The sequence below is a fragment of the Emydura macquarii genome, unplaced genomic scaffold, assembly GCF_026122565.2.
Source record: "Emydura macquarii macquarii isolate MOO-44397 ecotype Brisbane River unplaced genomic scaffold, CSIRO-AGI_Emac_v2 contig_2681, whole genome shotgun sequence".
Taxonomy (NCBI): Eukaryota; Metazoa; Chordata; order Testudines; family Chelidae; genus Emydura; species Emydura macquarii.
The window spans coordinates 1,945,880-1,972,483 of NW_027132818.1; the positions used below are offsets into that span (position 1 = coordinate 1,945,880).

Here is a 26,604-nt window from a genome sequence, read left to right on the forward strand (position 1 = left end):
CATACTTAACATTATTTTTATTAATAGTCAATACAAATAATATTCCAATACAAACGGTCGCATTTTTAACAGCAAATTTTTCATGTATACAAATAAAGTGATGTAAAGAGTTTTCTGATGCTCCATCTCCCAAACAACCACACTCCACACCCTCATCCAGGGGCATGGCTTCACGAACAGTCAGAACTTGCTTGGGTAGGTAAGGGAACCATGGCTTTGCTCTTAGCATCCACTAATGTGGGTAAACCCTACGTTGAATACATCTTGCACTCTTGCCTACACAGGAAGGTTTGGTTCATGTGCTTCTAAAACTGACAAATTCAAGTGAATGACTTTTGGACAAGTTCTCCATGTAGTTAAGCCTATTAGATATTAGTCTCTGATATAAGCTTTAGAATTTCATGTCACGTTAAAGGATGTGATGCCTAGAGAGAGAGAGTCTCCACACTGCAGTTGTAGAAGAAATTAATGCCATTCTTGTGCAAGCATCAGAAGGCTAGGGGAGAAGTGATGCAACCTGTCTGCCCCTGTAAGCACTCCTTCCATGATGATTCCCTAATTGGGGTGAATTAAGTGCTGGTTTCTCTTCAGCTTATATAAATCTCTCTTCTTTTACTGGAAAAACTTTTTTTGTTCTTTTTAAAAAAAAAGGGGGGGGGGATTTGAAATGGACACCAGAAAACATGCAATTTCCATCACAGTGTACCATGCTCAGAGTAATTTTTCACGTGACGTTTTAAATACCATTTTCTCAGTGCTAACATAGGGTACATCCACACTGACAGCGGCAAAGTCGCTGCCATCAGATCGACTTATCTGGATCAATTGAGCGGTCAATGAAGACCCGCTCACTCGATCCAGAAGTTGACGCTGTTAATCCACCCCCTCAAGTGGCGCAGTGCAGTGAAGACAGTGTGCAGAAGAGAAGCACAGCAGTCAACTCTGCGTAGCTTGTGTAACTTGTTGACTGCTGCCGAATCACCGGGTAAGTGTAGACCAAGCCTTACTGTGTGTTAAGGGACAGACTTTACTGAGGCAGCAGAACAAAAGCCAAGATCAATAATCATTCATGGTGCGATAATCTACTCACCGAACAATCCTCTTTCTAGCATCATATCCTACCCTAAAGTGCTAAAGTTCTATAAGATGTGTTATAATCTAGACAAATTTAACAACAGTTATTGTAACAGTGCAGTCATTTCAGCAAAGATGTTCAAGTGCAGCCATTTTACTCCAATCATCATGTAGTTGTCCTTTCCCTGATCATTTAGTGTTCATTTCCAGTTCACATTCAAACCTATTTTTTAAAAAGTCGCTCCTGGAGAAGGCGCTTCATATGGTGAATTGCAATAGAAACCATTAAAAAACCCACTCAAGTTTACACGTTCTCAGGTAGTCGCGACTCCCATCACTTGATTTGTCGACAGTGACGCTTTGTCTATCATCTGTCTATAGCATCAAGGCAATGCCACTGGTGGTAACCCTTGTGTACACTGGGTACAGGTGCTTCTTCCACAATGTAATTAAGTTTTTTTGGCTTTCAGTGGATCTGTTGTTTGAATGAACATTGTTCCTTACTACTGCTTGGCTTCCTTTGCATTGGAAACAACTGACAAGGAGTCCCAGTGATCTTCTTCAGCACAATTATTCTGCCACTCTTCTAAAACAGGCATTCCAGGATCCTTTAAATACTGGAAAAAGCAAAAAACAATAATTGGTTATAATTCACTCTGCAGAACAAATGCTGTAACAGACCAATCTCATGCTGTACACTCATGGTGTAATTATATGTGGAGCTGATAGTGCCACTCATTAAGGTTACCCAACATTTCTCCACTGTAAGACCCTATTTTCAGTTGTTTATAATTTTGCCAAACTTTAGTTGTGTTAGCATCAGGCTGATTTTTGGGGAGACGCTGCAAATAAAAGTTCAGCCATTTCCAAGAAGGAGATTATGGGAATTATGTTTTGCACATGTTAAAAAAAATTCTTGCAACTATTCTGTTGAGACACTCTTGCCCCTCCGTGCTTTGGAGTAGGGACCTGAAATTTGGCCTAAAGGGAGGAGTGGCCTTGGTGCCAGGGATGTGCCTTTTGCAATTCCCAGGAAAATTCACCCAAACTTGGCCAAGTTATAAACCTCTAAAAAATCTGTTTGCGCGTACTCAGTAGAGGCTTGTTAGAATCTGGCAGCTACATTCTCTGACAATTTCATCTGCTCACAGCAAGTTCCATCCAAAGGGCTGCAGGGGCTCAGGAGGACTTTCTCAGAAATTGCTTCTCCTAGCTGTTGCTGTGGCACTGAACACCAAGGATGTTGTGTCTCAGTGGCTTTCCTGCTGACATCTAGGCAGCATGGAGAAGGAGGAAGCAAAAACTGGAATGCAGATGGATGAGGAACGGGGAGAGGGAGCTGGAGACAGGGAATGGCAGGTATGCTGAAGCTATAGGGGAAGAAGGGTCTAACCACTAGACTACAGAATAGGGAATCAAACCAAATGTCTATTTTCCCCTGCTGTAAGAAAATCTCTGTGAAACCCACTGGCAAAATGTGTGGCTCATCCTCTTCGAATGGCTGGCCAACAGAGGCCCTTCAGTTGGCACCCAAAATTAGTGGCCACCTGATAATTTTGGCCTTATTCTCTCTGTGCCTCAGCTCTCCAGCTGGAAAATTGGGATATTACCCACTCATCAGGAGTGTTGTGAAGATAAATTCATTAAAGTTTGTGAAGCACTAAAGATGATATGGGGAAAGCAGGGTTTGAATGGTGTGCGGTAAATGAAGCCTGAGGCCCCAGACAGAATGAGGGATATGAAAAGAAACACTTAACCCACTCACTGAATGAGAGATTCTGTGGGAAAAATCATATTTCATCATGTAAAGACTGTATCCTCAGAATGCACATATACTTGGGGGTTGAATTAAGGTTACACAGGCAACCTTAATTCTGGCAGTTCCCAAATTCTGAGTGCTTGACTTTGCAATATTATTAATGTTTCTTGTAATGTAGATTTTTCTATGCAAACAAATTCCCACAAACTAAAGAGCAAATCCTGCAGTCTTCAGTCACTGACTTTCCATTGAAGTCACTGAGAATTTTGCTTGAATTCAGGTTTTGGCCTTGAAGTATTTTCATGTTAGAATCATTCCTACTTTTGATGACAGGAATAACTCTGAGAAGTTATCTGATATATAATTAATTATTTTTAAATGACCACAAATGTCCCAATGTACTTTTCTGTTAAGTTGACTGGGATTCTGTTGCTTACTGGAGGACTGCAGAAAAACCTGCATCATCTTTCATTTCATACTGAACTGGGGAATTTCCATTTTATTTCATATCATCTGTTGATACCAGTTGACAAAACTTGGCAAGGCAAAATGAAAGTAAATTCTATAGGGATTTTCCAGCCTCTAACTACTTTATAAATTTAGCCACATAGGCATCTGGAGCATTCTATGGTTTCTTACCAGTTTATCTACACAGAGTAGGAATTTTTCCATGTTAAAATATCACTTTAATGTAGAAGAATCCTAACTTCCTTCTGCTCTACCTACATAGTTAACATACAGTACAATAGTGAAATGTGTTTACAGTCTATGTGGAGCAATTTTTACTGTCATAATTTGGAGAGGGTGATCTTAAAAGCTGGTTCTATTCAGAGGTCACATTACAAAAACCCAGAGCTACTAGCAATAAATAGTCTTAAAAAAATGCATCCATCTCACAGAACTTGAGGCAGCTGCCAGGAAAAGTAATAATCACACGTACACAGTATAATCAGACTCGTGCACTGATGCTCAGAAGTACAACCTGTGACTCATTTTTATAGAAACAGTACTAGTGTAACGTTGGAATAAATGCAAAGAGCTTTTTAAAATAAAACTAACAAATCAAAGGTCAAATAGGTATTTAAACCAACAGTACAGCAAACTAGCATGTTTTTTTCCTAACCTCATTAGCTCAGACTTGACTGTTACATCAGTTTTCAGCAAAACACGGTGTTCCAATTGGTTTAAAAAGTTCCATTATGACAGCCAGTTTCATCAATCCACAGCATTAACGTTTTGAAAACCAGTTTAATTTCTCATCTTAGAAACACTTATCTTTCAAACATGACCTACCCCAACTATCTTTTAAAAGCAACACACACCACACAATTTAACAGCCTGTCACCTACAAACAGAGCTCTGACATCACCAACACACCTGAATGTAACAAAATTCAAGTGTTAACAGCTGTAAGTTGGAAACTTGAACTAATTCAGCAACTAAATCTTCATAAATATTCTTTTCATTAATCTTGCAAAAATCAACATATAGTGCAAGTCAATAGAGCACATTATGTGGTGATTAATCACAGCTTTCTATTAGCTAGGCTTATCTAATTTCACAGTTGTGTGTTCAAATTGGCTGATCCCTCAAATGTAAGACTGGGTGATCAAATACAGGAGCTGAGCTGTAATATACCTACTATATTTTACACACAGTATAAAACACTATATAATTGCCACCAGGCTGTATGCCTGCCACCAGAAATTCATGTCTGGAGAGCCTATATGGAGCAAACAAAAGTTTCATGCACTTTACATTGATTAATATTGGACAAACACTAGGTTGCCATGATTTTTTTTTTCTTACACACCTATTTGATATCACTGTATGACGACAACTCATGGAGTTTTGAATTTATAAAACTACAACCAGACCTTATGAACGCCTGTACATAAGTAGAACCACAGCCTACACAATGTAATGATGAATGTCAGCTTTAAATAGATTTTCCCAGGACAAACTAAACACATATCTCACTATCACCCCACCAGAGAAAAGGCCTAAAATACACAAACAAGCAAAACTCCACAACACAAATGGGCCTAAACAACTGAGTGGCTCCTGAGAAAGATGTCTGAAATATTGATAGGGCAAATGAGAACACAGAGTAGGTTTTCAGCACAGTGCGAGTTGGATTAGATCTCCACCTTCCCATATTTACCTGCAAACTCTAATGGAATAATATTCCTCTAATTTATATTTTGCATTTCAAATTATAAAAAACCTAGTACTAGAAAGTGTGGATTTTTATTCAAGGGAAACAAGGAAAAATTCTTAGATCTGAGAAAGGTCTTTTTTTCCTAAGAAATCGAATCTTGTCTCTGAATACATTTTAGTGGGAACAGAGGATGTTCAGCCTCTCACACAGCTGACTACAACATTTTTATTGTTGAGGAGTTATTCCAGGGCTAGTAAGGAAGCCCAGAAGCTAGTAACTTTCCTAATGTTATAAACTACAACATGGCATAGCATTTTAGTTGGCTCCTATATTAATACTGTAATTTTAATTACAGATACAGGTGACAGGGCAGGGACAAGAAGCAATTAAATAATTTTATCACAACTTCTGGCATTAATCTGATGCAAATTATTTTTACAAGTAGATTTTAAACACAGGAAAATCGAATAAGTACATTGTAATGAGTTCAAGAAATAATCAGTGTGATTTTTTTTTGCTAATATAAGGAGTGGAACAATATAAAATCTGCTTCCTGTAACTCAGATGTTGAAACCTTTTAATTTCTTCTAAAGGAGGAACTGAGTGACTTTCTAAAAAGCTAACAAAATATATATGAAACAGAAGCCACTGCCATATAGTAACTTCAGTAACTTGTTCTAATGACAATCCTTTCACATATCCATAGCTGTAAGAGGAGGAAAAGCACTAGGCCTGTTGACCCCTCATAGGAAATCAATATTACATTTAGAACCAATTCTGCTGTGTATGTGTATCATCAGGTGTTGTTTGCCTGAACACAGATTCACAGCTGCTGAAGCATTCACCTGATTTCTGCTGCTTACTCTTCAGTTGAAATCCTAATGATCTCCAACCAACAGAGGGTTATAAGCTCTGATGGACAATAAGCATTAGAAAATAGATGAACTCTTACACTCCTTTCCCAGAACGTACTGTATATTTTTAAAAATTGAACATATTTAGGTATTTATGTGCCCCCCCCCACATAATATTTAACTGCATAAAATTATTAAGCTTATCATCACAAAAGCCTTGTGAGGTGGGAAATCATCATTTTACAGATAAGGCACAGACAGATTAAGTGATTTGCCAAAGATCACGCAGGAAATCTATAGCAGATTTAGCCCTGGTCTACATTTACTGGGCAATTCGGTGGCAGTTGAAGGGACTCACGCAAGCTACGCAGAGTAGCTTACGTAACTCCCGTCGACTGCTGTGCTTCCCTTTTGCACGGCACCTTCACTGCACCGCACCAACGGGAACTGTGTTCCCGTCAACGCAGCGCTATGCCACTTGAGGGGATGGTTTACCAGCGTCGACTTCTGGATCAATTGAGCGGGTCTTCACTGACCGCGACTTTGCCACCATCAGTGTAGACATACCTTTAGAAACTGAACCCAGATCTGCCAAATACTGTCCAGATCCTTAATCACAAAACCACCCTAGCTCAAAGGATTATTTTGATAGTAGAAATGTTAAACACATGACCAAAGAAATGTACTTTACTAACTTTTTTGATCAGTGGGAAAAAAATGTCTTGTTGAAGATTTAAAAAGAGGAAGCTGAACAGGCCTGAAATGTTCTTTAAGTACAGAGATGCATAAGCTGCCAGGAAAAAAACGTCACATGCATCTCATCATTCATCTGTGAATTGCAAGAAACCATCAAAAAAACCCAAATATCTTTCATCTCCCCAGCCCTCAGAGATTTTGATATTTGGTCTCCACTCTTAAAATAGTTTGTGCTCAACTGTAACTCCATACCTGATCTGTAAAAAGTCTGATATTTAACCCTCAACAAAACGACTAGTACTGCACCACCTGCAATTCGGTCTCAGTGCTGCAGTGAACAATTGGTCTGCTTCAACCCTGATTAATCAATAATGTATATATAAAAATAAAGTGCCTCAGTACAACAAAAATTTGAGTCTCCCTTTTTCATATTATGACAGTTTACACAAAGAACCACCACAATATCTGTACTTAAGTACAGAGTGAGCAAGAGATTCCTGGCTAAGTAAAATGGCATAAACTGAAGTAACATTATAGCCACACTACATATAAAATATAATGAGCTACACTGCATTTACAGAGTTTGGGTGTAAGCTCAGAAAGGCAAGACTAATATTTTGTGGCTTCTATTTCACATCAACTAACCTAATCAGTTTATTCCAATCACAGCACTACCTCTTTTGTTAAACAAAAAGACAAAAAAAAAAAACCACATACCTCTTCAATATGCAGTGGGAGTTTAAAAGGAGGTTGAAACCAATATTTAATCGCTTTATGAAATTTTTTAATAAAAAGGAAACCGACAATTGCTAAGATCACTACAGCTGTGGCTCCAACAAATTTTAGTACAATAAATCCAGCTCGGGTCGCAGCTGAAAAGAAAAAAAAATAGTATCACTATGTAATGTGTATATCAATAGCTTTTTCTTTTTGCTCCACTGGTGTCAAGTTTATCAACAAGTCAATTTTTTAATGTGAAAATGAATCAATGGTCTTGGATAGCAATTTAAATTGCATCATTGTAATAAGCAAGGGACTTTTACAGACTTCCTTTGTTTAACACAATGATACAGAAGCTTCGCCTATTGTACATTGCAGCAGAACTGCATAACGTATATGTCGCGTGTAGCTTCTGCCAGAGATGGTAAAAATGAATTTAAAGCACATGTAACTCTTTTCCTAGAATTAAGGCTTAGACACAACAGTAAATGACACTAACAAAAAACAAGATAAAATGTTACTCTCCAGCTTTAATATGGGAGTAAAAAAGCTGTAGGAAACATGTATTTCATCAAAAATTGTTTGGAAGAGTAGGGGGGGAAACACATCAATGGCAAGTACATCATGCTATGTCTCATACTTCTCAGAATTTTGTTTAAAATTAACACTGCTATTTTACGCCAAACAATATAGAAATTCACAGGATGAGATCCAAACCCCACTAAGCAGAAGAAATATTAATATTGATAATTGATCATTTGCATTATTCTGTTAAACAACAATTCAGTGTGAGGTACCAGAATGGCACACCCAGAGGCTTAACTCTTATTTCTCTGCACAGCACAATGCACACCTCATCCACCCTACCCTGCTAATATGTCTCAACTCTAACCTGGAGGAACCACCTCTAGGTGTGAGAAGGCAGTATAGACACCATGCTCACATATTCCTTTTTCTCTCCCCTCCCTACCCAAGTGTGTTAAAGGTTACGTTTACACTGACAGCAGCAAAATCGGCCGCCGCCAGATCGATCTTTCAGGATCGATTGAGCAGGTCTATACTGACTGCTCAATCGATCAGGAAGTTGACTGAGTAAGTCCACCCCCTCAAGTAGTGCGTAGTCGATGGGAACACTGTTCCCGTCAGCTCAGCGCAGTGTAAACAGCGTGCAGAAGGGAAGCTGAGCAGTCGACGTCAGTTACGCAAACTACTCTGCGTAACTCCTGTCGACTGCCGCCGAATCGCGCGGTCAGTGTGAACAAGCCCAAAGAAGGTGCCGCTTTAGGGCATGATCCTGCAAGGTGCTGAGCACTCTGTCCCAATCTAGCAAAGCTCTTAAAATAGGTTTTTAACTTTAAGCATATGCGCATGCCACTGGGACTACTCACATGCTTAAAGTTAAGAACATTTTTCAGTGCTTTTCTGGATCAGTGCGAGAGTGCTCAGCACCTTGCAGCACTGAACCCTTGATGATTTGGAGTAGACGAGGAGGCTAAAATCTACAGAGGCCTTACAACAGAGTTTAAAAACCAGATGTAAGCTTAGATATAGACAAACCAGATTTTAGCACTATGGCCAACAGTATAGATGGGGCCAAACTTTACTGCTTTCTGAACTGTCCTTGCTTTCCCCAATCTTGTCTCACCCCTCCCCTCCAATTTCTCTTTCTCCCACTGTTCTCTACACAAATGGCAGAGTAAGCAACCAGGTGAATGGGATAGGGCATAGAGGGACATGGTGAGTTTTGGAGGGTACCATCATTTTCCCCTCAAACAAATTTGACCAACGGTGAGAAGAGAAATTACCAGTAAGTCATTTTCCCTTAAAAGACCAAAATATATTTCTATTTGTACCTTCTTTAATAAGAAGAAACACACTTATCCAAAATAGTCCAGTCAGCAAAAACATCTATGTAGGGGGTTGGGAAAAGGGACGCACACACACTGGCTTACTCTCTCATTTATTGAGCTGCTGAAAAACTCATTATGCAAAAATGAATGAGAATATGTTCTTGAACTACTTAAAAAAGTGCCCCTTTAGAACTGAAGACAGGTACTGGTTGTGTGATACAGTAAATCAAGGCAGCCAGCTATTTAAGACTCAAGTTTTATACCAATTTCATCCCACCGGAGATAAAACAGTTGTTCATGAAGTAAGATTTATACCAGTAGCTGTAGTTCTGTGACAATCGGTGTTGCTTAATTGTCCAATGTTGTTCGATATTTTCGGTCTCAAAAGTTCTGTTTTTATTTGAAAACAATACATTGTCAATTGTGTTAGATTTGGAAGTTTGATGTGGATACTTCTGGTGCATTTTGGTTCCTGTTTAAAAAAAAAAGTGAAGTTCTATGTTAGTGCAAAGTAATATTATTATAAAACATTTCTATTATGAGTTTTCTTCAATACAATCAACATGAAATTACAAGTTTCCATTCAAAAGCATCACAATATTTTTCATAACTAATATTTATACAGTATGTCAGAGGAGAAGCAGTGTAATGGTATGAACTTCTTATTGTAGTGCATTTTAAATGCAAATTTTACTAAATAGAGCACTGTTTCTCAATTGGTGTTTCCGCAGGAACACTGATAGGGTTCTGCGAGAAAGTGACATTGCGCCGCTGAGAGCAGCTGTTCTCCGTGCCGCCGAAAAAGGGAAGATGTCCCGGATTTTTTGGCGGAGGGTATCGAGTGTAATTTCCCCATGGAGCCTAAAGGGTTCCGCGGGGAAATTTAATTGAGAAACGCTGAAATAGAGGCATTCTGCTTCAATTAAACAAAATCTGGCTATTCACACTCCCCAACTACCAGGGACACAATTGTTTATTTTGTGAATACACGCAGGTTAATGTAAAATTTTACTATATTTGAAACACCCTTAGAACCTCTGAATGTCTGCAGTATTTCTGTGCAAATTCCTGCAGCAAAGGTGATTCGGCAGAGGGGGCAGGGGTTGGAAAAAACAAAAGAAATATATCCTCAAAATCAAATCTGCCACTTTAAAATACCAGCTTCTAGGCTTGGATGCACAAGACCATTATGTTATCTCGGATTACAGACAGAAGCATGTATGTGAGGGTGCATGTTTTGCATCAACCCTCCACTCTTGACACTGGCACCAGACAGCAAGAACTGGATTAGATGGAAGTTCTGCCCTGTGAAGATCATGACTTTCACTAATTTATCTCTTTGCCTACTTAAGAATGGAGCTAGCAGGGAGAACTGGAGGGCAATGCAAACTGCATTTTTATGTTCCACAGTCCTAACAAAGCTAGCAGTTTGCCTTTTTCAGTGGTGGGCAGCTCAGTTAAGAGCTTGGTTTTTAATAAAGTTAAAAGCAATGACACGATGGTCTGAGTTCTGTCTCCTCTGTCTCTCAGCTAGAGGACGAGGAGGAGGTGGCTATGTTAAAAGTGTGTCTGAAAACTCAGTTTTTCTGGGAGAGGAGGGAGAAGCATTAACCTTGACACTGTCATCTTCTAAAAAGCTCAGCTAAGCTTAATGGAAATGAAAAGGGTGAGAGAGTTTGAAAGCCAGAGGCAAACAATTTCTTAAAAGAAAAAAATTGGTCTCTCTCCATCTTTAAAACAAAAACTCCTCACTTGTGGGCAGTTTATTCACCCCACAGCCAGCTTGTCTAGATTAGGAATCTGTCTAGCTTATAGCCACTGGTGGCCTAGGCAAAAGTCTAACTACACTAGTGACTTGCTGTGTACACCATGTTTGCAAAACCTCTTTAAGCTATGATTTGAACTGGCACAACTCACCTTTCTTGAAACTGCACAAATCAGGTCTTATAGCAGTTTTGGACTTTTCTACAGCAACTGGCAGCCAGTTACAGGAGTAGTTGTGCCCTAATGAAATTCCCAGTGCAAACAAGGCTCGAGATAGAGAGAAAAAAATCTTAGTGGCCCTGGGTAAAATTTTCAAAAGCACCTAAGTGACTTCAGAATCCCATTTTCAAAAGTCACTTAGGTACTTTGGAAAACTTTAGCCCCCAGTCAATTCATAACACACAAGATATTTGAGCCTCGATTAAATTAACTTCCCTTCAATTGGCTAACACGTTTCTTTTCTGCTGGAAAAAAAGTCATTACAACAACTTTGCCCTCCATTTCCTTCCACCATTTAGCCAAAGGAAGGTGAGAGATAAGAAGAGTTCTTACATGTTGTTTATTTGTCAATTTCTCCCAGTAGGTCACACAATACACTAAAGGGAATTTACTTGTATCTTTCTTGAAAGGGGGCTGGAAGGTAAGCATAAGTGAATCAGGTGCTGAAGTCACGTTTATTTCTACAGGAGGCCCTATAATAGCTGAAAGTGAACAAAGAAAAAAAATAGGTGAACATCTGGAATTTTTAAAAAATGAGCAAGCACATCTCTTACTAGTTTTGATTTGATACATAACAAGAAACTAATGAATACAACAGCAAGGTATCTGAAAGAGATACCACATTCAAATACTCTAATTATTTCAAAAAGATTCACAGCACTAAATGTTTTTTTTATTTGGCTTTTATGTGAATGTAAATGATAGAAAGAACAATTTCCTGTCTACTTTATCTTAAAAAATTATCAAGCAGTAGCAGTATCTATTTGCAGTTCACTCTGACTTTTGCATTGTCTAGTTGACATAAATCTGATTGAAATGTTTCCTTCAAAATGCTAGATCAGCTGTGTGTTCTGAGCTTCCCAGAAAAGAAGCCTTGTCTATTCCAACAGATAGGGCACTAGACTCAAGAGTCAGAAGATGTGGGTTTTATTTCTGGCTGTGTAGTTTTGGGCAAATCATTTCACCCTATCCCTCAGTTTCATCCCTAATGAAGTTTAGCAGCATTTGCAAAGCACTGACATCTACAAATACACACACACCATATATGTGCTAAGTATTATTATTATTTCTGATAGCTAGTCTCTCTCACACCCTCCTTGACCAGGCAATCAATTCCAGAGTACTGTGTCTCATGCCAAAAGCCACTCTACACCTGGAGTAGGCTGCACAATCAAATCGATGAGCATGTTCTAACCCCAGTCAGTTTTACTTCACAGCTAGCTGCACCTGTAAAGTGCTCCTGTGTGCCAACATGGCACTACTGTTACATGCTGCAGTTGCCAAGAGAAAAAGAAAGCGAAGATTCTAGAGGAAGAAAAATGAAAAGACTGATGCAGCAAGGAGAAGTGATTAGTAGGCCTTCTCTACAGCTGGGGATTTGCCCTGGATTTAGCCACAGGTATAGCTACACTGGTACCAGCCATGGTGTAGGCAGGCAAAGCTGCTGTTTGCACTACAGCCGGTTACCTTTATTTCAAGCAAGGATAGGCCACACCAGTGCGAAGAGCAGCTATGCCTGCCTACACGAGGAGTTTGCACTGCTCCAACTATGTCAGTGACTAGTCTCCAATGTCTGGGAGTGGGACAAACTCCCAGTGTAGCCAAAGCATAAAGAAGAGGAAAAGCAGCAGCTCTTCTCTTCATGTTATATTTTAATTTTCCCATTGAACATTTTGTTGGTCACCAAAGTTTGGAAGTGAACTGCTAAAACATACTTCCAGTATAGATACAAGACTACCAGTCAGTTCATCCCTAAATATTGTTATAGTATGGCATAAAGAAAAAAGAGGAGTTGCCCCTTACTTTTAACTGATTTGTATTACAGTGCCTGATACAACAGGGTTCTTTATACACTGTCATATTACAAATATATAAAAAACAAATGTTAAAAGAAAAAAAGTCAGGCAGCCCTAGCTTACACGAGGGAAAACTGATCATTTCCTGTAACCTCTGCTTATTATTTTCACTTAAAATGGCAGATGTTTACATTAATTTTGTTGCAATGTCATCCATATATGGTAATACAGACAAAATAATAAAACTTTACCCTGCTTCATTCAAATGGTTCTGCTCTGCTCACAATTATTTTGGGGAAAGTTGGCCCTCTAGTTAATACATTGGATCATAAACTTTTTACTGTCTTCTTACATCATGACCTAGTACAGTTGCAACTGCTGTCTCTCCTTCAATGTGTTCTCTCTCTTCTGTGCATTTTGTTTTTAAATTTCCCTTGGCAGGTAACTCTCCCTCTGCACATTCTCCTTTTCACTCCTCAGGGTATTAACCATGCTCTGGGGTGTGATCCATATGGCTTTCAAATCAGCAGCACAAGCTACAAGGCTAACATCTGAGTTGATAGGAATTGATTTTTTAGGATGGGCTACATGAGGTGCCACATGAGAAGGATTTCGAAGAGCCACTTGAAACTACGCAGAGCAGTGGATACACGGGGGAATGGGGTAGATGTGGAATCATACAGTTTTCTTTCCCACTCCCATTGACACTCTCCTTTGCTTTGCACTCCCTTTGAGCTAGCCGGACGTCTTCTCCCAGAGGGCCCATTCCTCAGGTTGGGAAATAGAGAGAATGATGAATTAATCTCTTCTTCTCTAAACATTATTTCAGACTTAACTTTTGAACAAAGGAAGCCCACAACTGAATCTCCTCCTAGCCCAAAAACCAACCATAACAAGGGGACTGGTGGATATGTCTAAATGATAGCATTGAATGTATTCATGCAGCCACCAAATTAACCCCTATTATGTCAGTGCGGTATACTCCCCATTAGCTGAATAGCACAGGGGACATGGATTTTATTCGGATAAACTTGAGTTTGGATAATTGAGAGGGCAGGAGCCATTCAGCAGTAGAGTGATCTTCCCCACAGCCAGGAGCTCCTCCTCCTCTTCATAGTCCTGGCTGGTCTCTGCTCTGTCCCGCCAGGACCTCAGCTCCTTCCCACAAGCTGGGCCTGCAGGGACTGGTGTCACTGGCCACACAGAGAGCCCTTTGCAGTCCCGCTGCCATGGGAAGGAGGGAGTGAGCGAGCGCGGCTGAGACAGCAGAACCGCAGAGGCTCCCCCTGCACTGCCATTCAGCAGCAGGTCCCTCACTGCCAGTAGTGGGCTTGTCTTCATCCTCGCAGCCCTGACCGGGAGTCTCTGGTCTATTATCTGAACCTCTTCCTTGTCCCCCAGCATGAGATACACACTGCAGAGGGCACAGATCTCATGCTGGAGGACAAGGAAGGAATTAGGATAATGTGGAGATTCAGATAATAGGATTTTGGATAAACGGGAGTTTATTAGTACTTCCTGTTATACTGTATTAGTACTTCCTGGATATCCCTGACCTCTTTATACTACAGAACTAGGACATAATGTAGGGTATGTTTGAAATTATATCTGTTTGGTGCAAAAATGTGTTTAGAAGTTATCACAAAATTAGGTGAGTGGAAAAGACAGGCAAATCTACAGGAAAATAAAAAAAAAGTTAAGTTAATGATCTCCTGGGGTCTGTTCACTCAGGAAAATTTGTTGTCATCAACAAATTCCCCCCTCATCAACTGGTGCTGAAAAAAGTGCAGCTGTTAAGTGTAGATGAGAAACTTGTTTTAACACCATTACAGAAAAGTTGATAGACACCAGTTTCTACTAGTTCTCTATATCCATACCACTAGCATAGCAATATAAACTGAAACATATTTTAAAAACAGATTCCTAACACAGCAAGTCCCGTCACCTGTCTGTTGACATCTTTTGTATACAACACAAAGTGAAGAAAACTAAGACAATGTAATAACAATAATCAGCAGTATTTTCTGTAAGGTGGTGAGAGGCTGAGATCATAAAAGACTTACTGTTTTTGTCCGCTACAAAGCTATTTGTTTCCACCCAGTCAGATTTCACTTGTCCTAGCTGAGCCCTAACACGTAAAATAATTGTCCAGCTTTCAGTATCTGGAATAGTGAAATTGCATTCAGTCTTTGTAATGTTTATGCAGTTAATTTCTTCCCACTGGGGATAGCCCAATCTGCAATATCAAATGAAGAAAGAATAAGTCAGTGGAATCACCTTGCTGCTCTATCTAGCACAACTGATAGAAAACTCTCTCAGAAATGTCATTCTTCACACTTAGCCAGTTTCTAAGGAATCAACTTTTGATACAACAGTACAACTTTCAAGCAGCTTTACTGTGCCACCATACAACTGCCTTCTCTCAAAGCACCTGAAACTCTTTTCAAAATGTAGCCAATTAAAAATGTAATAAGGAAGGTAGGGGACATTCTGTAAGCCCAGAGGCTGAATGCCTTCAGCTATTACGCCTGAGGGAATTCTGCACCAAAAAATTAAAAATTCTGTGCACAATATTTTAAAATTCTGCATATTTTATTTGTCAATAAATAAACATGGAGGCTCCAGCCTGGTAATGGGGAGCACAGGCCACCAGTCTCCCTCCTGCCCCCCCCCAGGACATGGACTCTGTGCGGAGGCTGCACCTGATCCTAACCAGCACAAGAACTGGGTGTGCCCCAGAAACACTCCAGGGCCCTGCCCCTCTGCATCAGGTGCACCAAGATAGCAAGTGAGACAGACAGAGTCTCACACACCCACCCAGCTCTGGTCCCAAATCCAGGTGTGGGGAAGGCAGGCTTAGCTTGGCAGGATCCAAATGTGGCGGGGCTTAGTGTGAGGGGATCCAGGTGTGAGGGCTCTGTGTGAGGCAATCTGGGAGTAGGCAGCTCAGTGGTGGGTCTGGGTTTGGGCAGCATCTGGATGCACAGGGGCTCGGTGCAGGGGTTCCAGATGCTGGGGGAATGGGATTCTGCAAGGGGGCCCAGGTGAAGGTGGTTGGGGCACAACAGGGGGGGCTTGGGTGTGTGTGTGTGTGGGGGGGGATTGGGAGCAGCTGGTTAGGGCCCAGCAGGGTGGGGGTCCAGGTGCAGGGGGTTGTGTGTGTAGGGGGTGGGGGGGGATCTGGATGCATGGGGGTTGGGCGGATGGGAGAAGCAGCTCACTTACAGTGACTTCTCCTCCCACAGCTGAGGAGTGATGGGGGCAGGGGAGGGGAAGCTTCCTGAAGCTGGGGGAGGTTTCTGGGGATGAGTCTGACTCAGCTCCAGCCACTCCTTGCAGGGAAAGAGGAAGTCTTGTCCTCTTCCACCTCAAGCCCAACCAGAACTAGCAACTGAGCCCAGCACAGGTTAGGAGCCACTGGCCAGGGCCTCCCCAACCCTGTCCCAATGCAGTGATTCACCTCTCTGCTGGCTGCTCCAGGAGCCCAAATGACTTGTCTGTGCTACTGGGAAGGGGTGCATGATTGCTCTTGCAGCTTCCCTTTGTCATTTTTCTGCATGGAAGCAAAGAATTCTGTGCATGAGCAGTGGTGCGGAATTCCCCCAGGAATAAACTATACATGGGACAATGCAATTGTTCCTGGCTGCTGCATCATCCTTTTGCTACCCGGATGGGTGTGCTTTCAGGCTTTTATGACTGAGCTCCAGGTTTAAACTAGTACAAGAAATTTGTGTCGGCAATATGGATAAGGTCAAACACTGCGCTTACACTGATGTTTAAAATAAGAACATCCCAAGTACAAATAATCATGGGAGTCAAGAAGAATATTGACAAAGCTGGTTTAGAACAAGAGTGAAAAAAAATGGGAAAAGGGAAGGACTTCATTTTTTTCCTGGTTTAATGGAAATAATGCAGGCCGAGAACTTTGCTTTCCCTATTGTTTTCACATGTACCTGAAAACCTTTCTATGAAAAACCTCATTTTCCACATAAAAGCTTATACTTTTCTATTAGAATGAAACCAATTTAGTATATTGCAACTATTTACTTACGTTTTATATTGGACTGTGTATAACACTAAGCCACTGTCCTCTTCCACAGGAGCCCATCTCAATAAATTCTGAAAATTATATGAGTAAATTGTCACATTCTGTGGTGCTGGTAACTGGAGTGGAGATTCTAAAACAGAGAGAGAAACGTGAAAAACAGCAAATAGAACTTTCAAATACACAGTAACTACAGATTTGAAATCGCCTTTCCTAGGTTCCAAAATTCATGGCCACATATGTATACAGCTTTGTCGCAAACTTGCCCCTGCCTCCCAAATACTGTGGAACAAGAGACCTCCCCCGACCCCATTTCCAAGTGTAGTAGACATCAATGCCCTTACATCTCTATTACCCATTATTATTAATGTTTGCTGTACTATTGCCTAATACTAGATACAAGCTACAGTTTGCAGTTAAATCCAGTATCCTAAAGAAAGGCTTTGGGAGAGGAAACTATAGGGAAAAAAATTAAATCACTATTTTTATGATAGGTGATGCTGACAGCACCGCGCTGTTATTCATAGAATCAGAGTTGGAAGGGACCTCAGGAGGTATCTAGTCCAACCCCCTGCTCAAAGCAGGACTAACCTCAGCTAAATCATCACAGCCAGGGATTTGGCAAGCCACAGCTTAAAAACCTTTAAAGATGGAGATTCCACCACCTCCCTAGGTAACCCATTCCAGTGCTTCACCACCCTCCTAGTGAAAAACTTTTTCCTAATGTCCAACCTAGACCTCCCCAACTGCAACTTGAGACTGTTGCTCCTTGTTCTGTCGTCTGCCACCACTGAGAACAGCCTAGCTCCATCCTCCCTGAAACCCCCTTTCAGGTAGTTAAAGGCTGCTATCAAATCCCCCTCATTCTTCTCTTCTGCAGGCTAAGCAAGCCTAGTTCCCTCAGCCTCTCCTCATACATCTTGTGCTCCAGCCCCCTAATCATTTTTGTTGCCCTCCGCTGGACTCTCTCCAACTTCTCCACAACATTTTTGTAGTGGGGGGCCCAAAACTGGACACAATACTGCAAATGCGGCCTCACCAATGCCGAATAGAGGGGAATAATCACTTCCCGCGATCTGCTGGCAATGCTCCTACTAATGTAGCCCAATATGCTATTAGCCTTCTTGGCAACCAGGGCACACTGCTGGCTCATATCCAGCTTCTTATCCACTGTTACCCCCAGGTCCTTTTCTGCAGAACTGCTGCCTAGCTCGTCGGTCCCCAGTCTATAGCTGTGCATGGGATTCTTCCTTCCTAAGTGGAGGATTCTGCACTTTTCTTTGTTGAACCTCATTAGATTTCTTTTGGCCCAATCCTCCAGTTTGTTTAGGTCCTTCTGTATCCTATCCCTACCTTCCAGGGTATCTACCACTCCCCCCAGCTTAGTGTCATCTGCAAACTTGTTGAGGGTGCAATCTACCCCACCTTCCAGATCATTAATGAAGATGTTGAACAAAACTGGCCCCAGGACCGACCCCTGGGGCACTCCGCTTGTGACCGGTTGCCAGCTAGACATGGAGCCATTGAGCCCTATGCTCTAGCCAGTCCTCAATCCATTTTATAGTCCATTCTTCCAACCCACACTTCTTTAACTTGCTGATAAGAATACTGTGAGGTTACCCAACACTTCCAGTTATTGAACCTGGAACCAGTTATTTATAACTTCATCAAACTTTCCTGGTTTGGGCTGAAATTTTCCACGGGGTGTCTGCGTCAGGCTGAATTTTTTTGGAAAGTTTCAGGCAAAATGGTTCAGCTGTTTTCAAAAACAAGTGTTTTGCCGGTGTTAAAAAAAAAATCTTGCAGCCATTTCCCTGAGAAGCTTTAGCACCTCTGTGTTTTGGAGCAGAGACTTGAAATTTGGCCTTTTGCTATTACCATTTTAAAAAATGCCCAAATGTAGCCAGATACAACACTTTGAACCACCTCAGTTTCCCACATGTTCAGCAGCGACTTTTTAGGGTTCTGGAGCTATCCATAGATGCTGTTCACACTGAGCATTCTGCATCCCTCAGCTAGTGGGGTGGGGCCAGGCATCAGATTGAGAGAAGGGAGATTGTGCTATTGGTGACCCTCCTGCTGGCACCTAGGCTACACAGAAGGGGAAGACGCCTGATTCAAATGCACAGGGGATAAATCAGATTGGGGGTGGGGGAGAGTAGATTGAGACAAGGAGTCTGGTGCAGGAGCGACTGAGACTAGGGGGCAGGGAGACACTGGGACTGAAGACTGGAAGGAGGGGGGAAGACGAAAGAAATTGGGATTGGGAGCTAAGGGGACACTGAAAGAGGCTGAGCAGGAAAACTGGTGAGGGACAGATCAAAGAAAGAGAGTAACTGGGGGAGCACAGAGCAAGAAACTAGGACTGGCTGATTACAAAGACTGGGACTGGATAGACAAAGAGTGGAACTGGGCTGGAGGAGAAATAGGACTACAGAGTGGAAGGAGAACAGGCACATGGGTCTGTGACCACTAGATAATACTCCTCTCTGCAGCCTGGAATGGAATCCAAGATTCCTGAGTCTCATCATTCCCCATCTGTGAGCAAATAGCTCTGAAACCCCTGGCAAAGTGGGTGACTCATTCCCCTCTAGGGCTAATCCACATAGAGGCTGACAACAGACTATTGCTCATTAAAGTACTCTGTTAGCTCAAGTGACAGAGGTGTGTGTGGTAGATCTACAGGATTCTAGCCATGCTGATGACCCATGTGAATGTCAATATGACGGAATCTGTTTTTTTTTTTTTAAAACTAGGACATTACACGAAAGAAAAACCACCACCTCCCCACTATTAAAAGAACATTAAGGTTGCAAACTCAAGCATTCAAAGTTAGGAAATGGCAGAAGTAAAGTTCCTTGTGCAACCTTTATTCAACCCCCTTGTGCGTTTACAATACAGTATTTAATTATATGATCACGTTCTATTTTTTCCAAAGGACCCTGTCTCATTCAGTGCCCATGCATCAGGCAGATCACCCGCATTCAGTGCACGGGATGGACATGCTTTGCAGATGAATCAGGGTTGTGTAGTGAAGGTAGCTGTTATCTGTAGGACCTCTGCCTCACTTGTTGCAGAAGTTGAAAGGTGTGTGGTAAATGAGGCAGGGGATTGCAGGAAGAGAAAGGGCAGTTTCATGGTTAAGGCAATTGACTGGTGCTCTGGAAAACTGGATTCTATCCCTGCCTCTGCCACGGAGTTCCTCCTGAGTGATGCTGGGCAAGTCACTTAATCTAAACTTTTCACAGGTGGTCACTAATTGTTGTTTTTCATTTTCTGGGTGCCCAACTCACAGCATATGCAATAACTTTTATGTTTTTTAAATGTAGTTGTCTCATTTGAATGTCAAAATATCAAATATCCATACACTTATTCATAGATTCCAAGGCCAGAAAGGACCATTGTGATCATCTAATTCAGTGGTTCTCAAACTTTTAAAATGGAGCTCCCCTGCTGACTTTTGTATAACAATCGCGTCCCTCTTCCCCCTTCTAAAAGATGGGGGGACCTTTCAGAAAAAAACAGGGGGTCTTCCTGGGCTGTAGGCCCTAACAATCACACCCCCCCTCTTCCCTCAAACCTTCCCCTTTCAGGAAAAAACAGGGCCTACAGTGCGGAAAGCGGGGCAGCAGCAACGCGGGGAGCAGTGAGTACCGCGGTGCAACAGCGCAGGGAGCATGCCCAGCAGCAGCAGGTGGCTGCTGCAGGAGGTGGGCGGCGGCTGCTTCCATCTCTGGGGAGCATGGAGCTGGACCGGCTGTCCCCTGCTCTGCGCCCCCCCATGATCCATATCACACCCCCCCCGGGGGGCCACCCTCCACTTTGAGAACCACTGATTTAGTTTGACCTCCTGTACAACAGGCCACAGAACTTCCCAAAAATAATTTCCAGAGCATAGCTTTTAGAAAAATATCCAATGTCACTGAAAAATAGTCAGTGATGGAGAAGCCACCACAACCCTTGGTAAATTGTTTAATGGTTAATTACCCTCACTGTCAAAAATTTCCACCTTATTTCCAGTCTGAATTTGTCTAGCTTCAACTTCCAGACGTTGCACTCTGTTATACCTTTCTCTGCTGGATTGAAGAACCTGTTATTAAATATTTGTTCCCCATGTCAGTGTTTCTAGGCTGTAATCAAGTCACCCCTTCATCTTCTCTTTGTTAAGCTATACAGACTGAGCTCCCTGAGTCTGTCAGTAGAAGTCATGTTTTCTAATTCTTTAATCATGTTTGTGGGCGAATATGCTTAATATATATTTGACAATTTCAGAACTGTGTTAATTTCTATTTTATTTAAAAAACTGGTTTTCAATACATATTTTATATTGACCCAGGGGAAATAGTTTGCTTTATTTTGGGTAATCTCGTCATAATCCTTCTAATGACAATGTACTAAAGAGCGTTATTTTTGTGAGGATGTATGTGTTTTAAACCAAAATAACTATCCAAGTATTGAAAATCCCACACTGGGTTTTATGCAGTCATGTATCAGGCCAGTTCCCATAAGTTAATTATGTTGTGTCTATGTACACGTCTTCTAAAGTTCCAATCAGATATTTTATTATTCACTTCCTGTTCTCAACTCTTGTTGTGTTGCCACATGTAGTAAAATACATGTTGGGTCCCATTCTCAAAGCGACTCCAGAGGGAGCTCATCAAAATTTGAAAATCAATTTGGGATCTTTTGGGATAAAGAAATAATATGTAAATTATTACTCTCACATTTACAGAGTCACTTAGGCTTTGTCTACACTTCAAACGTTACAGCAGCACAGTTGCACAGCTGCAGCTTCGGTGTAGACACTCACTGCAGCTATTGGAGGAGTTCTCTTGTTACTATAGTTCACCTACCTCCCCAAGCAGCGGTAGCTAGGTTGATAGAAGAATTCCTAGGCCAAGTCTATACTAAGAAATTAAGTCGGCATAACTATGTCATCAGGGATGTGAAACACCCACACTCCTGAGTGACGCAGTTAAACCAACCGATCCCCTGGTGTAGACAGCGCTAGGTCAACAGGAGAATTCTCCTGTCAACATAACTACCTCCTCTCCGGCAGGCAGAGTACCTACACCAACAGGAGAAGCCCTCGGTCAGCATAAGTAGTGTCTTCACTGAGGCACTACAGCAGTGCTACTGCAGCATTTTAAATGTAGACCTGCCCCAGTGCTGTCTACACTGGGGTACGGTCAATTTAACTATGTTTCTCAAGGGTGGTGATTTTTCAGACCCCTGTGCGACGCAGCTAAGATGATGTAAGTTTTCAGTATAGATCATCCTTTAGACAGAAAACCGAATATGGGCAAGTTAAGCTAGGGAAAGTTAAGACAGCACAGGCAGCCTTGTGTTATGAAAGTGTTGTGATTTTTTTTTTAAACATCCATTTTTCATTCAAGTTCATATGATTTTTCTTATTATTAAAATAGATATAAACCCGGATATATTACAGAGCCCATGCTGAGCCTAGCCCCTGCATATAAAGTTAGGCCTTATACAGTGCTTTCTATGTATGAAAAAAGTGATCTTTTTTCCTCTGGGTAGTTTATTGCTGTTTTGGCACTGAGAACCAGAAATGCTGCTTAAGAACATCAAAACCAGATATTAACAAAACAAGTCAAAGGACTAAGGGAAAATTATTGAGAGAGAAAAAGCCTACTAGGTTTGCTAATAATTAGCATTTTTCCAAAGCACTTTGAAGATACTGAGAAGTATGCTACAACCTGTACAAGACATATTGTAGAACAATTCCCATCCAGTTTTAACAAAGTTCCAATAACTTTGTGTAATATGCCAAATGCTCCCATTAGTCAGGAACATTTAGCATATTAGCTTCAGAAACCATTCTTTAAAATAAATAATAATAATAATCCCTTAGTGTCCAGTCTCACTGCAATACCTCAAGGTACATTATTCCTGGTGACATTAACTACAAAACTTGCCTACAGAGCCTCTGGTATGTATAGAATTGTACTACATTGCCTGGTTTTGCAATGTCGTCTTTTTAAACTTGCTAAGCTGGGCAATACAAGGGAAAAACTGACACCAGCATAGCATACTCTGGGGAATCATGCACAATATGAACTTGTCATCCGTGGCAGGGCTGGCTGTCATAAGACCAATAAAAAGTATGTTTTAAATGGTGTTCATAGCACAGTTACATTTGTTAGTCAGTGTATATTTCTTAGGTTGCTGAGAATCCTTTGCTTAAATATAAAGAGCAAGCTAATCTTGAATATTCTAAAATTCTGAATACTTGAACAGCTAGGGCTCACTCCTAGTATGATGCACATGGCAGAGTATCTTGTATAATCTGCTAATCACTTATCCGATCATATGATGTAACTAGTTCTACAAGATATGGGCTGATTCAGAATGCCAAGAGTGTGAAATGCACATTCTATTTTTTTTCCTGGACTGTTACTAAAGTAACATTAATGATCTGGAAGATGGGGTCGATTGTACCCTCAGCAAGTTTGCGGACGACACTAAGCTGGGGGGAGTGGTAGATACCCTGGAAGGTAGGAATAGGATACAGAGTGACCTAAACAAACTGGAGGATTGGGCCAAAAGAAATCTAATGAGGTTCAACAAAGAAAAGTGCAGAATCCTTCACTTAGGAAGGAAGAATCCCATGCACAGCTATAGACTGGGGACCAACGAGCTAGGCAGCAGCTCTGCAGAAAAGGACCTGGGGGTAACCGTGGATAAAAAGCTGGATATGAGTCAGCAGTGTGCCCTGGTTGTCAAGAAGGCTAATAGCATATTGGGCTGCATTAGGAGGAGCATTGCCAGCAGGTCACGGGACGTGATTATTCCCCTCTATTCGGCATTGGTGAGGCCGCATTTGCAGTATTGTGTCCAGTTTTGGGCCCCCCACTACAAAAAGGATGTAGACAAGTTGGAGAGAGTACAGCAGAGGGCAACAAAAATGATTAGGGGGCTTGGAGCACAGGACTTATGAGGAAAGGCTAAGGAAACTGGGCTTGTTTAATCTGCAAAAGAGAAGAACGAGGGTGGATTTGATAGCAGCCTTTAACTACCTGAAAGAGGGTTCCAGGGAGGATGGGGCTAGGCTGTTCTCCGTGGTGGCAGATGACAGAACAAGGAGCAACAGTCTCAAGTTGCAGTTGGGGAGGTCTAGGTTGGACATTAGGAAAAAGTTTTTCACTAGGAGGGTGGTGAAGCACTGGAATGGGTTACCTAGGGAGGTGGTGGAATCTCCATCTTTAGAGGTTTTTAAGCTGAGGCTTGACAAATCCCTGGCTGGGATGACATAGCTGAGGTTAGTCCTGCTTTGAGCAGAGGGTTGGACTAGATGACCTCCTGAGATCCCTTCCAACTCTAATATTCTTTGATTCTATGATCCTCAAATCAAACTAATAATTGCTTAAGCAGCATTTTTCCTACTTTGCCTATCTGTAATCTTCAATTATTATTGAGGGAATTTTTTTTGTCAATTTGTGTGTATATGCTGAAATCAACGTTTGACATTTATTGAGAAAAATCTAATTCTTCCAATCCTAAACATTAAGTCCAATTTCATTTTTACTCTGTTTTCTCAGAACTAAAATTTATCCACATTTAAACACTGTAACGAAGTTTCAATAGCAATTTTTTATGCACAGAATTTAACTAGCCCAAAGCCACCAGGATACTGGAACAGCTTCAAGGCAAGAGCTGCAACAGGGCATTTCTTCCGTGGGTGTTGGGATAATCAGGAAGCATCGCTATGGACATAAGATCACAAGTAAGACTGACTTACTTCAATTCATAAAATGTTTACAGACAAGTTGAAATCCACAGAGGTAGGTAGTTTGGCCATTAAAACAAACAAACAAAAACCTTAGAAAGAGGAAGAGGCCTATTTACCACAGAAGACCTGGCTCTACCATAGCCTAAAAGCAGCAAAACTGTAATTTATGAACCATTCTGCAGGTACAAGCACTGTGCATTCCAGCTTATATAAATTTAGCATTGTTATAGATCAGCAAGCGTCGGGGGGGGCGGGAGGAGGAGAGAATGGCCTGTTCGGGATATGAAAGACAAGAATACATTTTAAAAGCAGCAACTAAGCTTGAAAACAAGAATAAAGGCGAGCGATGTCCCCACCACCATACACGTCCCCTACCCTGGTAAAAACTGCCATATTAAAAAAGGCATACACTTCCCCTAGCCTCCCTCCAAAGTGGCAATCAAGGGAGACTTCTGCTCACCTGAGCACATCGCTGGCTTCCCCCAGCGCTTGTCAGGATCTCTGCGCAGGAAAACGCGTCCCCGGGGACTTTCCCACGCACCCCTTCCCAAGCTGCTCCCACGCCCACGCCTCTAGTACACGTCACAGCCCCCCGCCCAGGCGCAGCGCTACTAGGGGCTGGTGGGTTTCCCACCCAGCCGGGTCTCTGCAGCAGGACAAGCCCCCCCATGGTCCCCTCCCGCCCCGCTCGTTGCGATGGCCGGGGCCCCACGGCCGACACTTGTACCTGCGGCAGACGGCTCCGGCAGGCTCAGCAGCAGCTGGAGGCAGAGGAGCAGCGCGGGGGGAGGCATGGCCGAGGCAGGGGGACTCCGAGCCCAAGCAGCGGGCGGGCGGGCCGCTGCTCTGCGGCCTCTCTCTGGGCTGTGCGTGGACTCGGGGCGGGAGGTGCCGGGGCGGGGGACAAGCCTCTTCCCGGAGCAAGTCTGGCCCACGTATGGGCTGGGCGACGCTCGGCTGCAACGCCCCCGACGGGACCGGCTAGGCCTATCCCCACGGAGCCGCGCGGGTCCCGGGAGCGGAGAGCCTCGGCCGCCACAGGGCTCGGGTGCGGCTCGTCTGCAAAGCCCCCCGCGCTGGCTGAGAGGGGGAGCGGGACACGAAAGGCTACCCCCGGCCGGACCCGCCCCCAAAGCGCGAGTTCGGGGGAGGAGGCTGGGCTGCTCCGCCCCTGCCCGGTATATCCCACCCCCTGCCCCGCCTCAGCCCTGTTACTCCGGGGCAGGGCTGGGCACGACACGATAGCCGCAGTTGTTCTGCTCCGCCAGTCCCGCCGCACTGGCATGTGGGTGAGAGAAGCCGCAGCCCGAGCCCCGAGTAGCGTAGGACGCCACGGACCCACCCCTAGCGGGCCGGGCCGGGCCACGCCACCCGACTCATTGTCACTCCCTAAACCGGAGCGGAACCTGCAGCGGTCCCGTGCCGATCAAACCCAATTCGGAGGGAGCCAGCGAGGAGACGCACCAAGAGCTCATGGTGCTCCCCCCCGTGATTTGCTTGCAGGACTCCGTAGGATTGCTGGTCTTGCTTGAGATTTCATCTTTCCTCAACCATTCCTCTCACGCTGAATAGGCCTAGGCCCAGCCTTATGCAACATCAGTGGTTGAGTCAAACTCCAGTTCTTCAGGCCCACTCCTGCAGCCAGCACCGTACACCACCTTGCCTCTCCTTTTATTAAATAATAAAAACCAGTGAGTGAATTTTGCTCAAAAGTTTATAGAAAAGTTAATTGGCAGGTGAAGACCAAGCAGGGAGAATTACGGTATGAGCGTGTGAAAACAAAATCCCATTGCAGGACCACCTTAAGTAGGGGGAGGTTTTTTCCCCTTAAACTGGCAGAAAACAAAGCTTTTGAGTAGTCTGGACTGCTATAAATGCATCTGATTTAATAGAGGGAGTACAAATGAAGCCAA

General features: G+C 42.7%; 1 protein-coding gene across 1 annotated transcript; it reads right to left on the reverse strand.

The window, feature by feature from the left end:
• IFNGR2 (interferon gamma receptor 2) lies at positions 1-26,404 on the reverse strand. The gene is given in 8 exon segments (XM_067565591.1): positions 1-1,595; positions 1,598-1,691; positions 7,262-7,416; positions 9,430-9,586; positions 11,431-11,579; positions 14,957-15,129; positions 16,945-17,071; positions 25,419-26,404. Coding segments are annotated over 8 exon segments (1,068 nt in total). The 5' UTR covers positions 25,486-26,404; the 3' UTR covers positions 1-1,449.
• Positions 26,405-26,604: the final 200 nt, after the last annotated feature.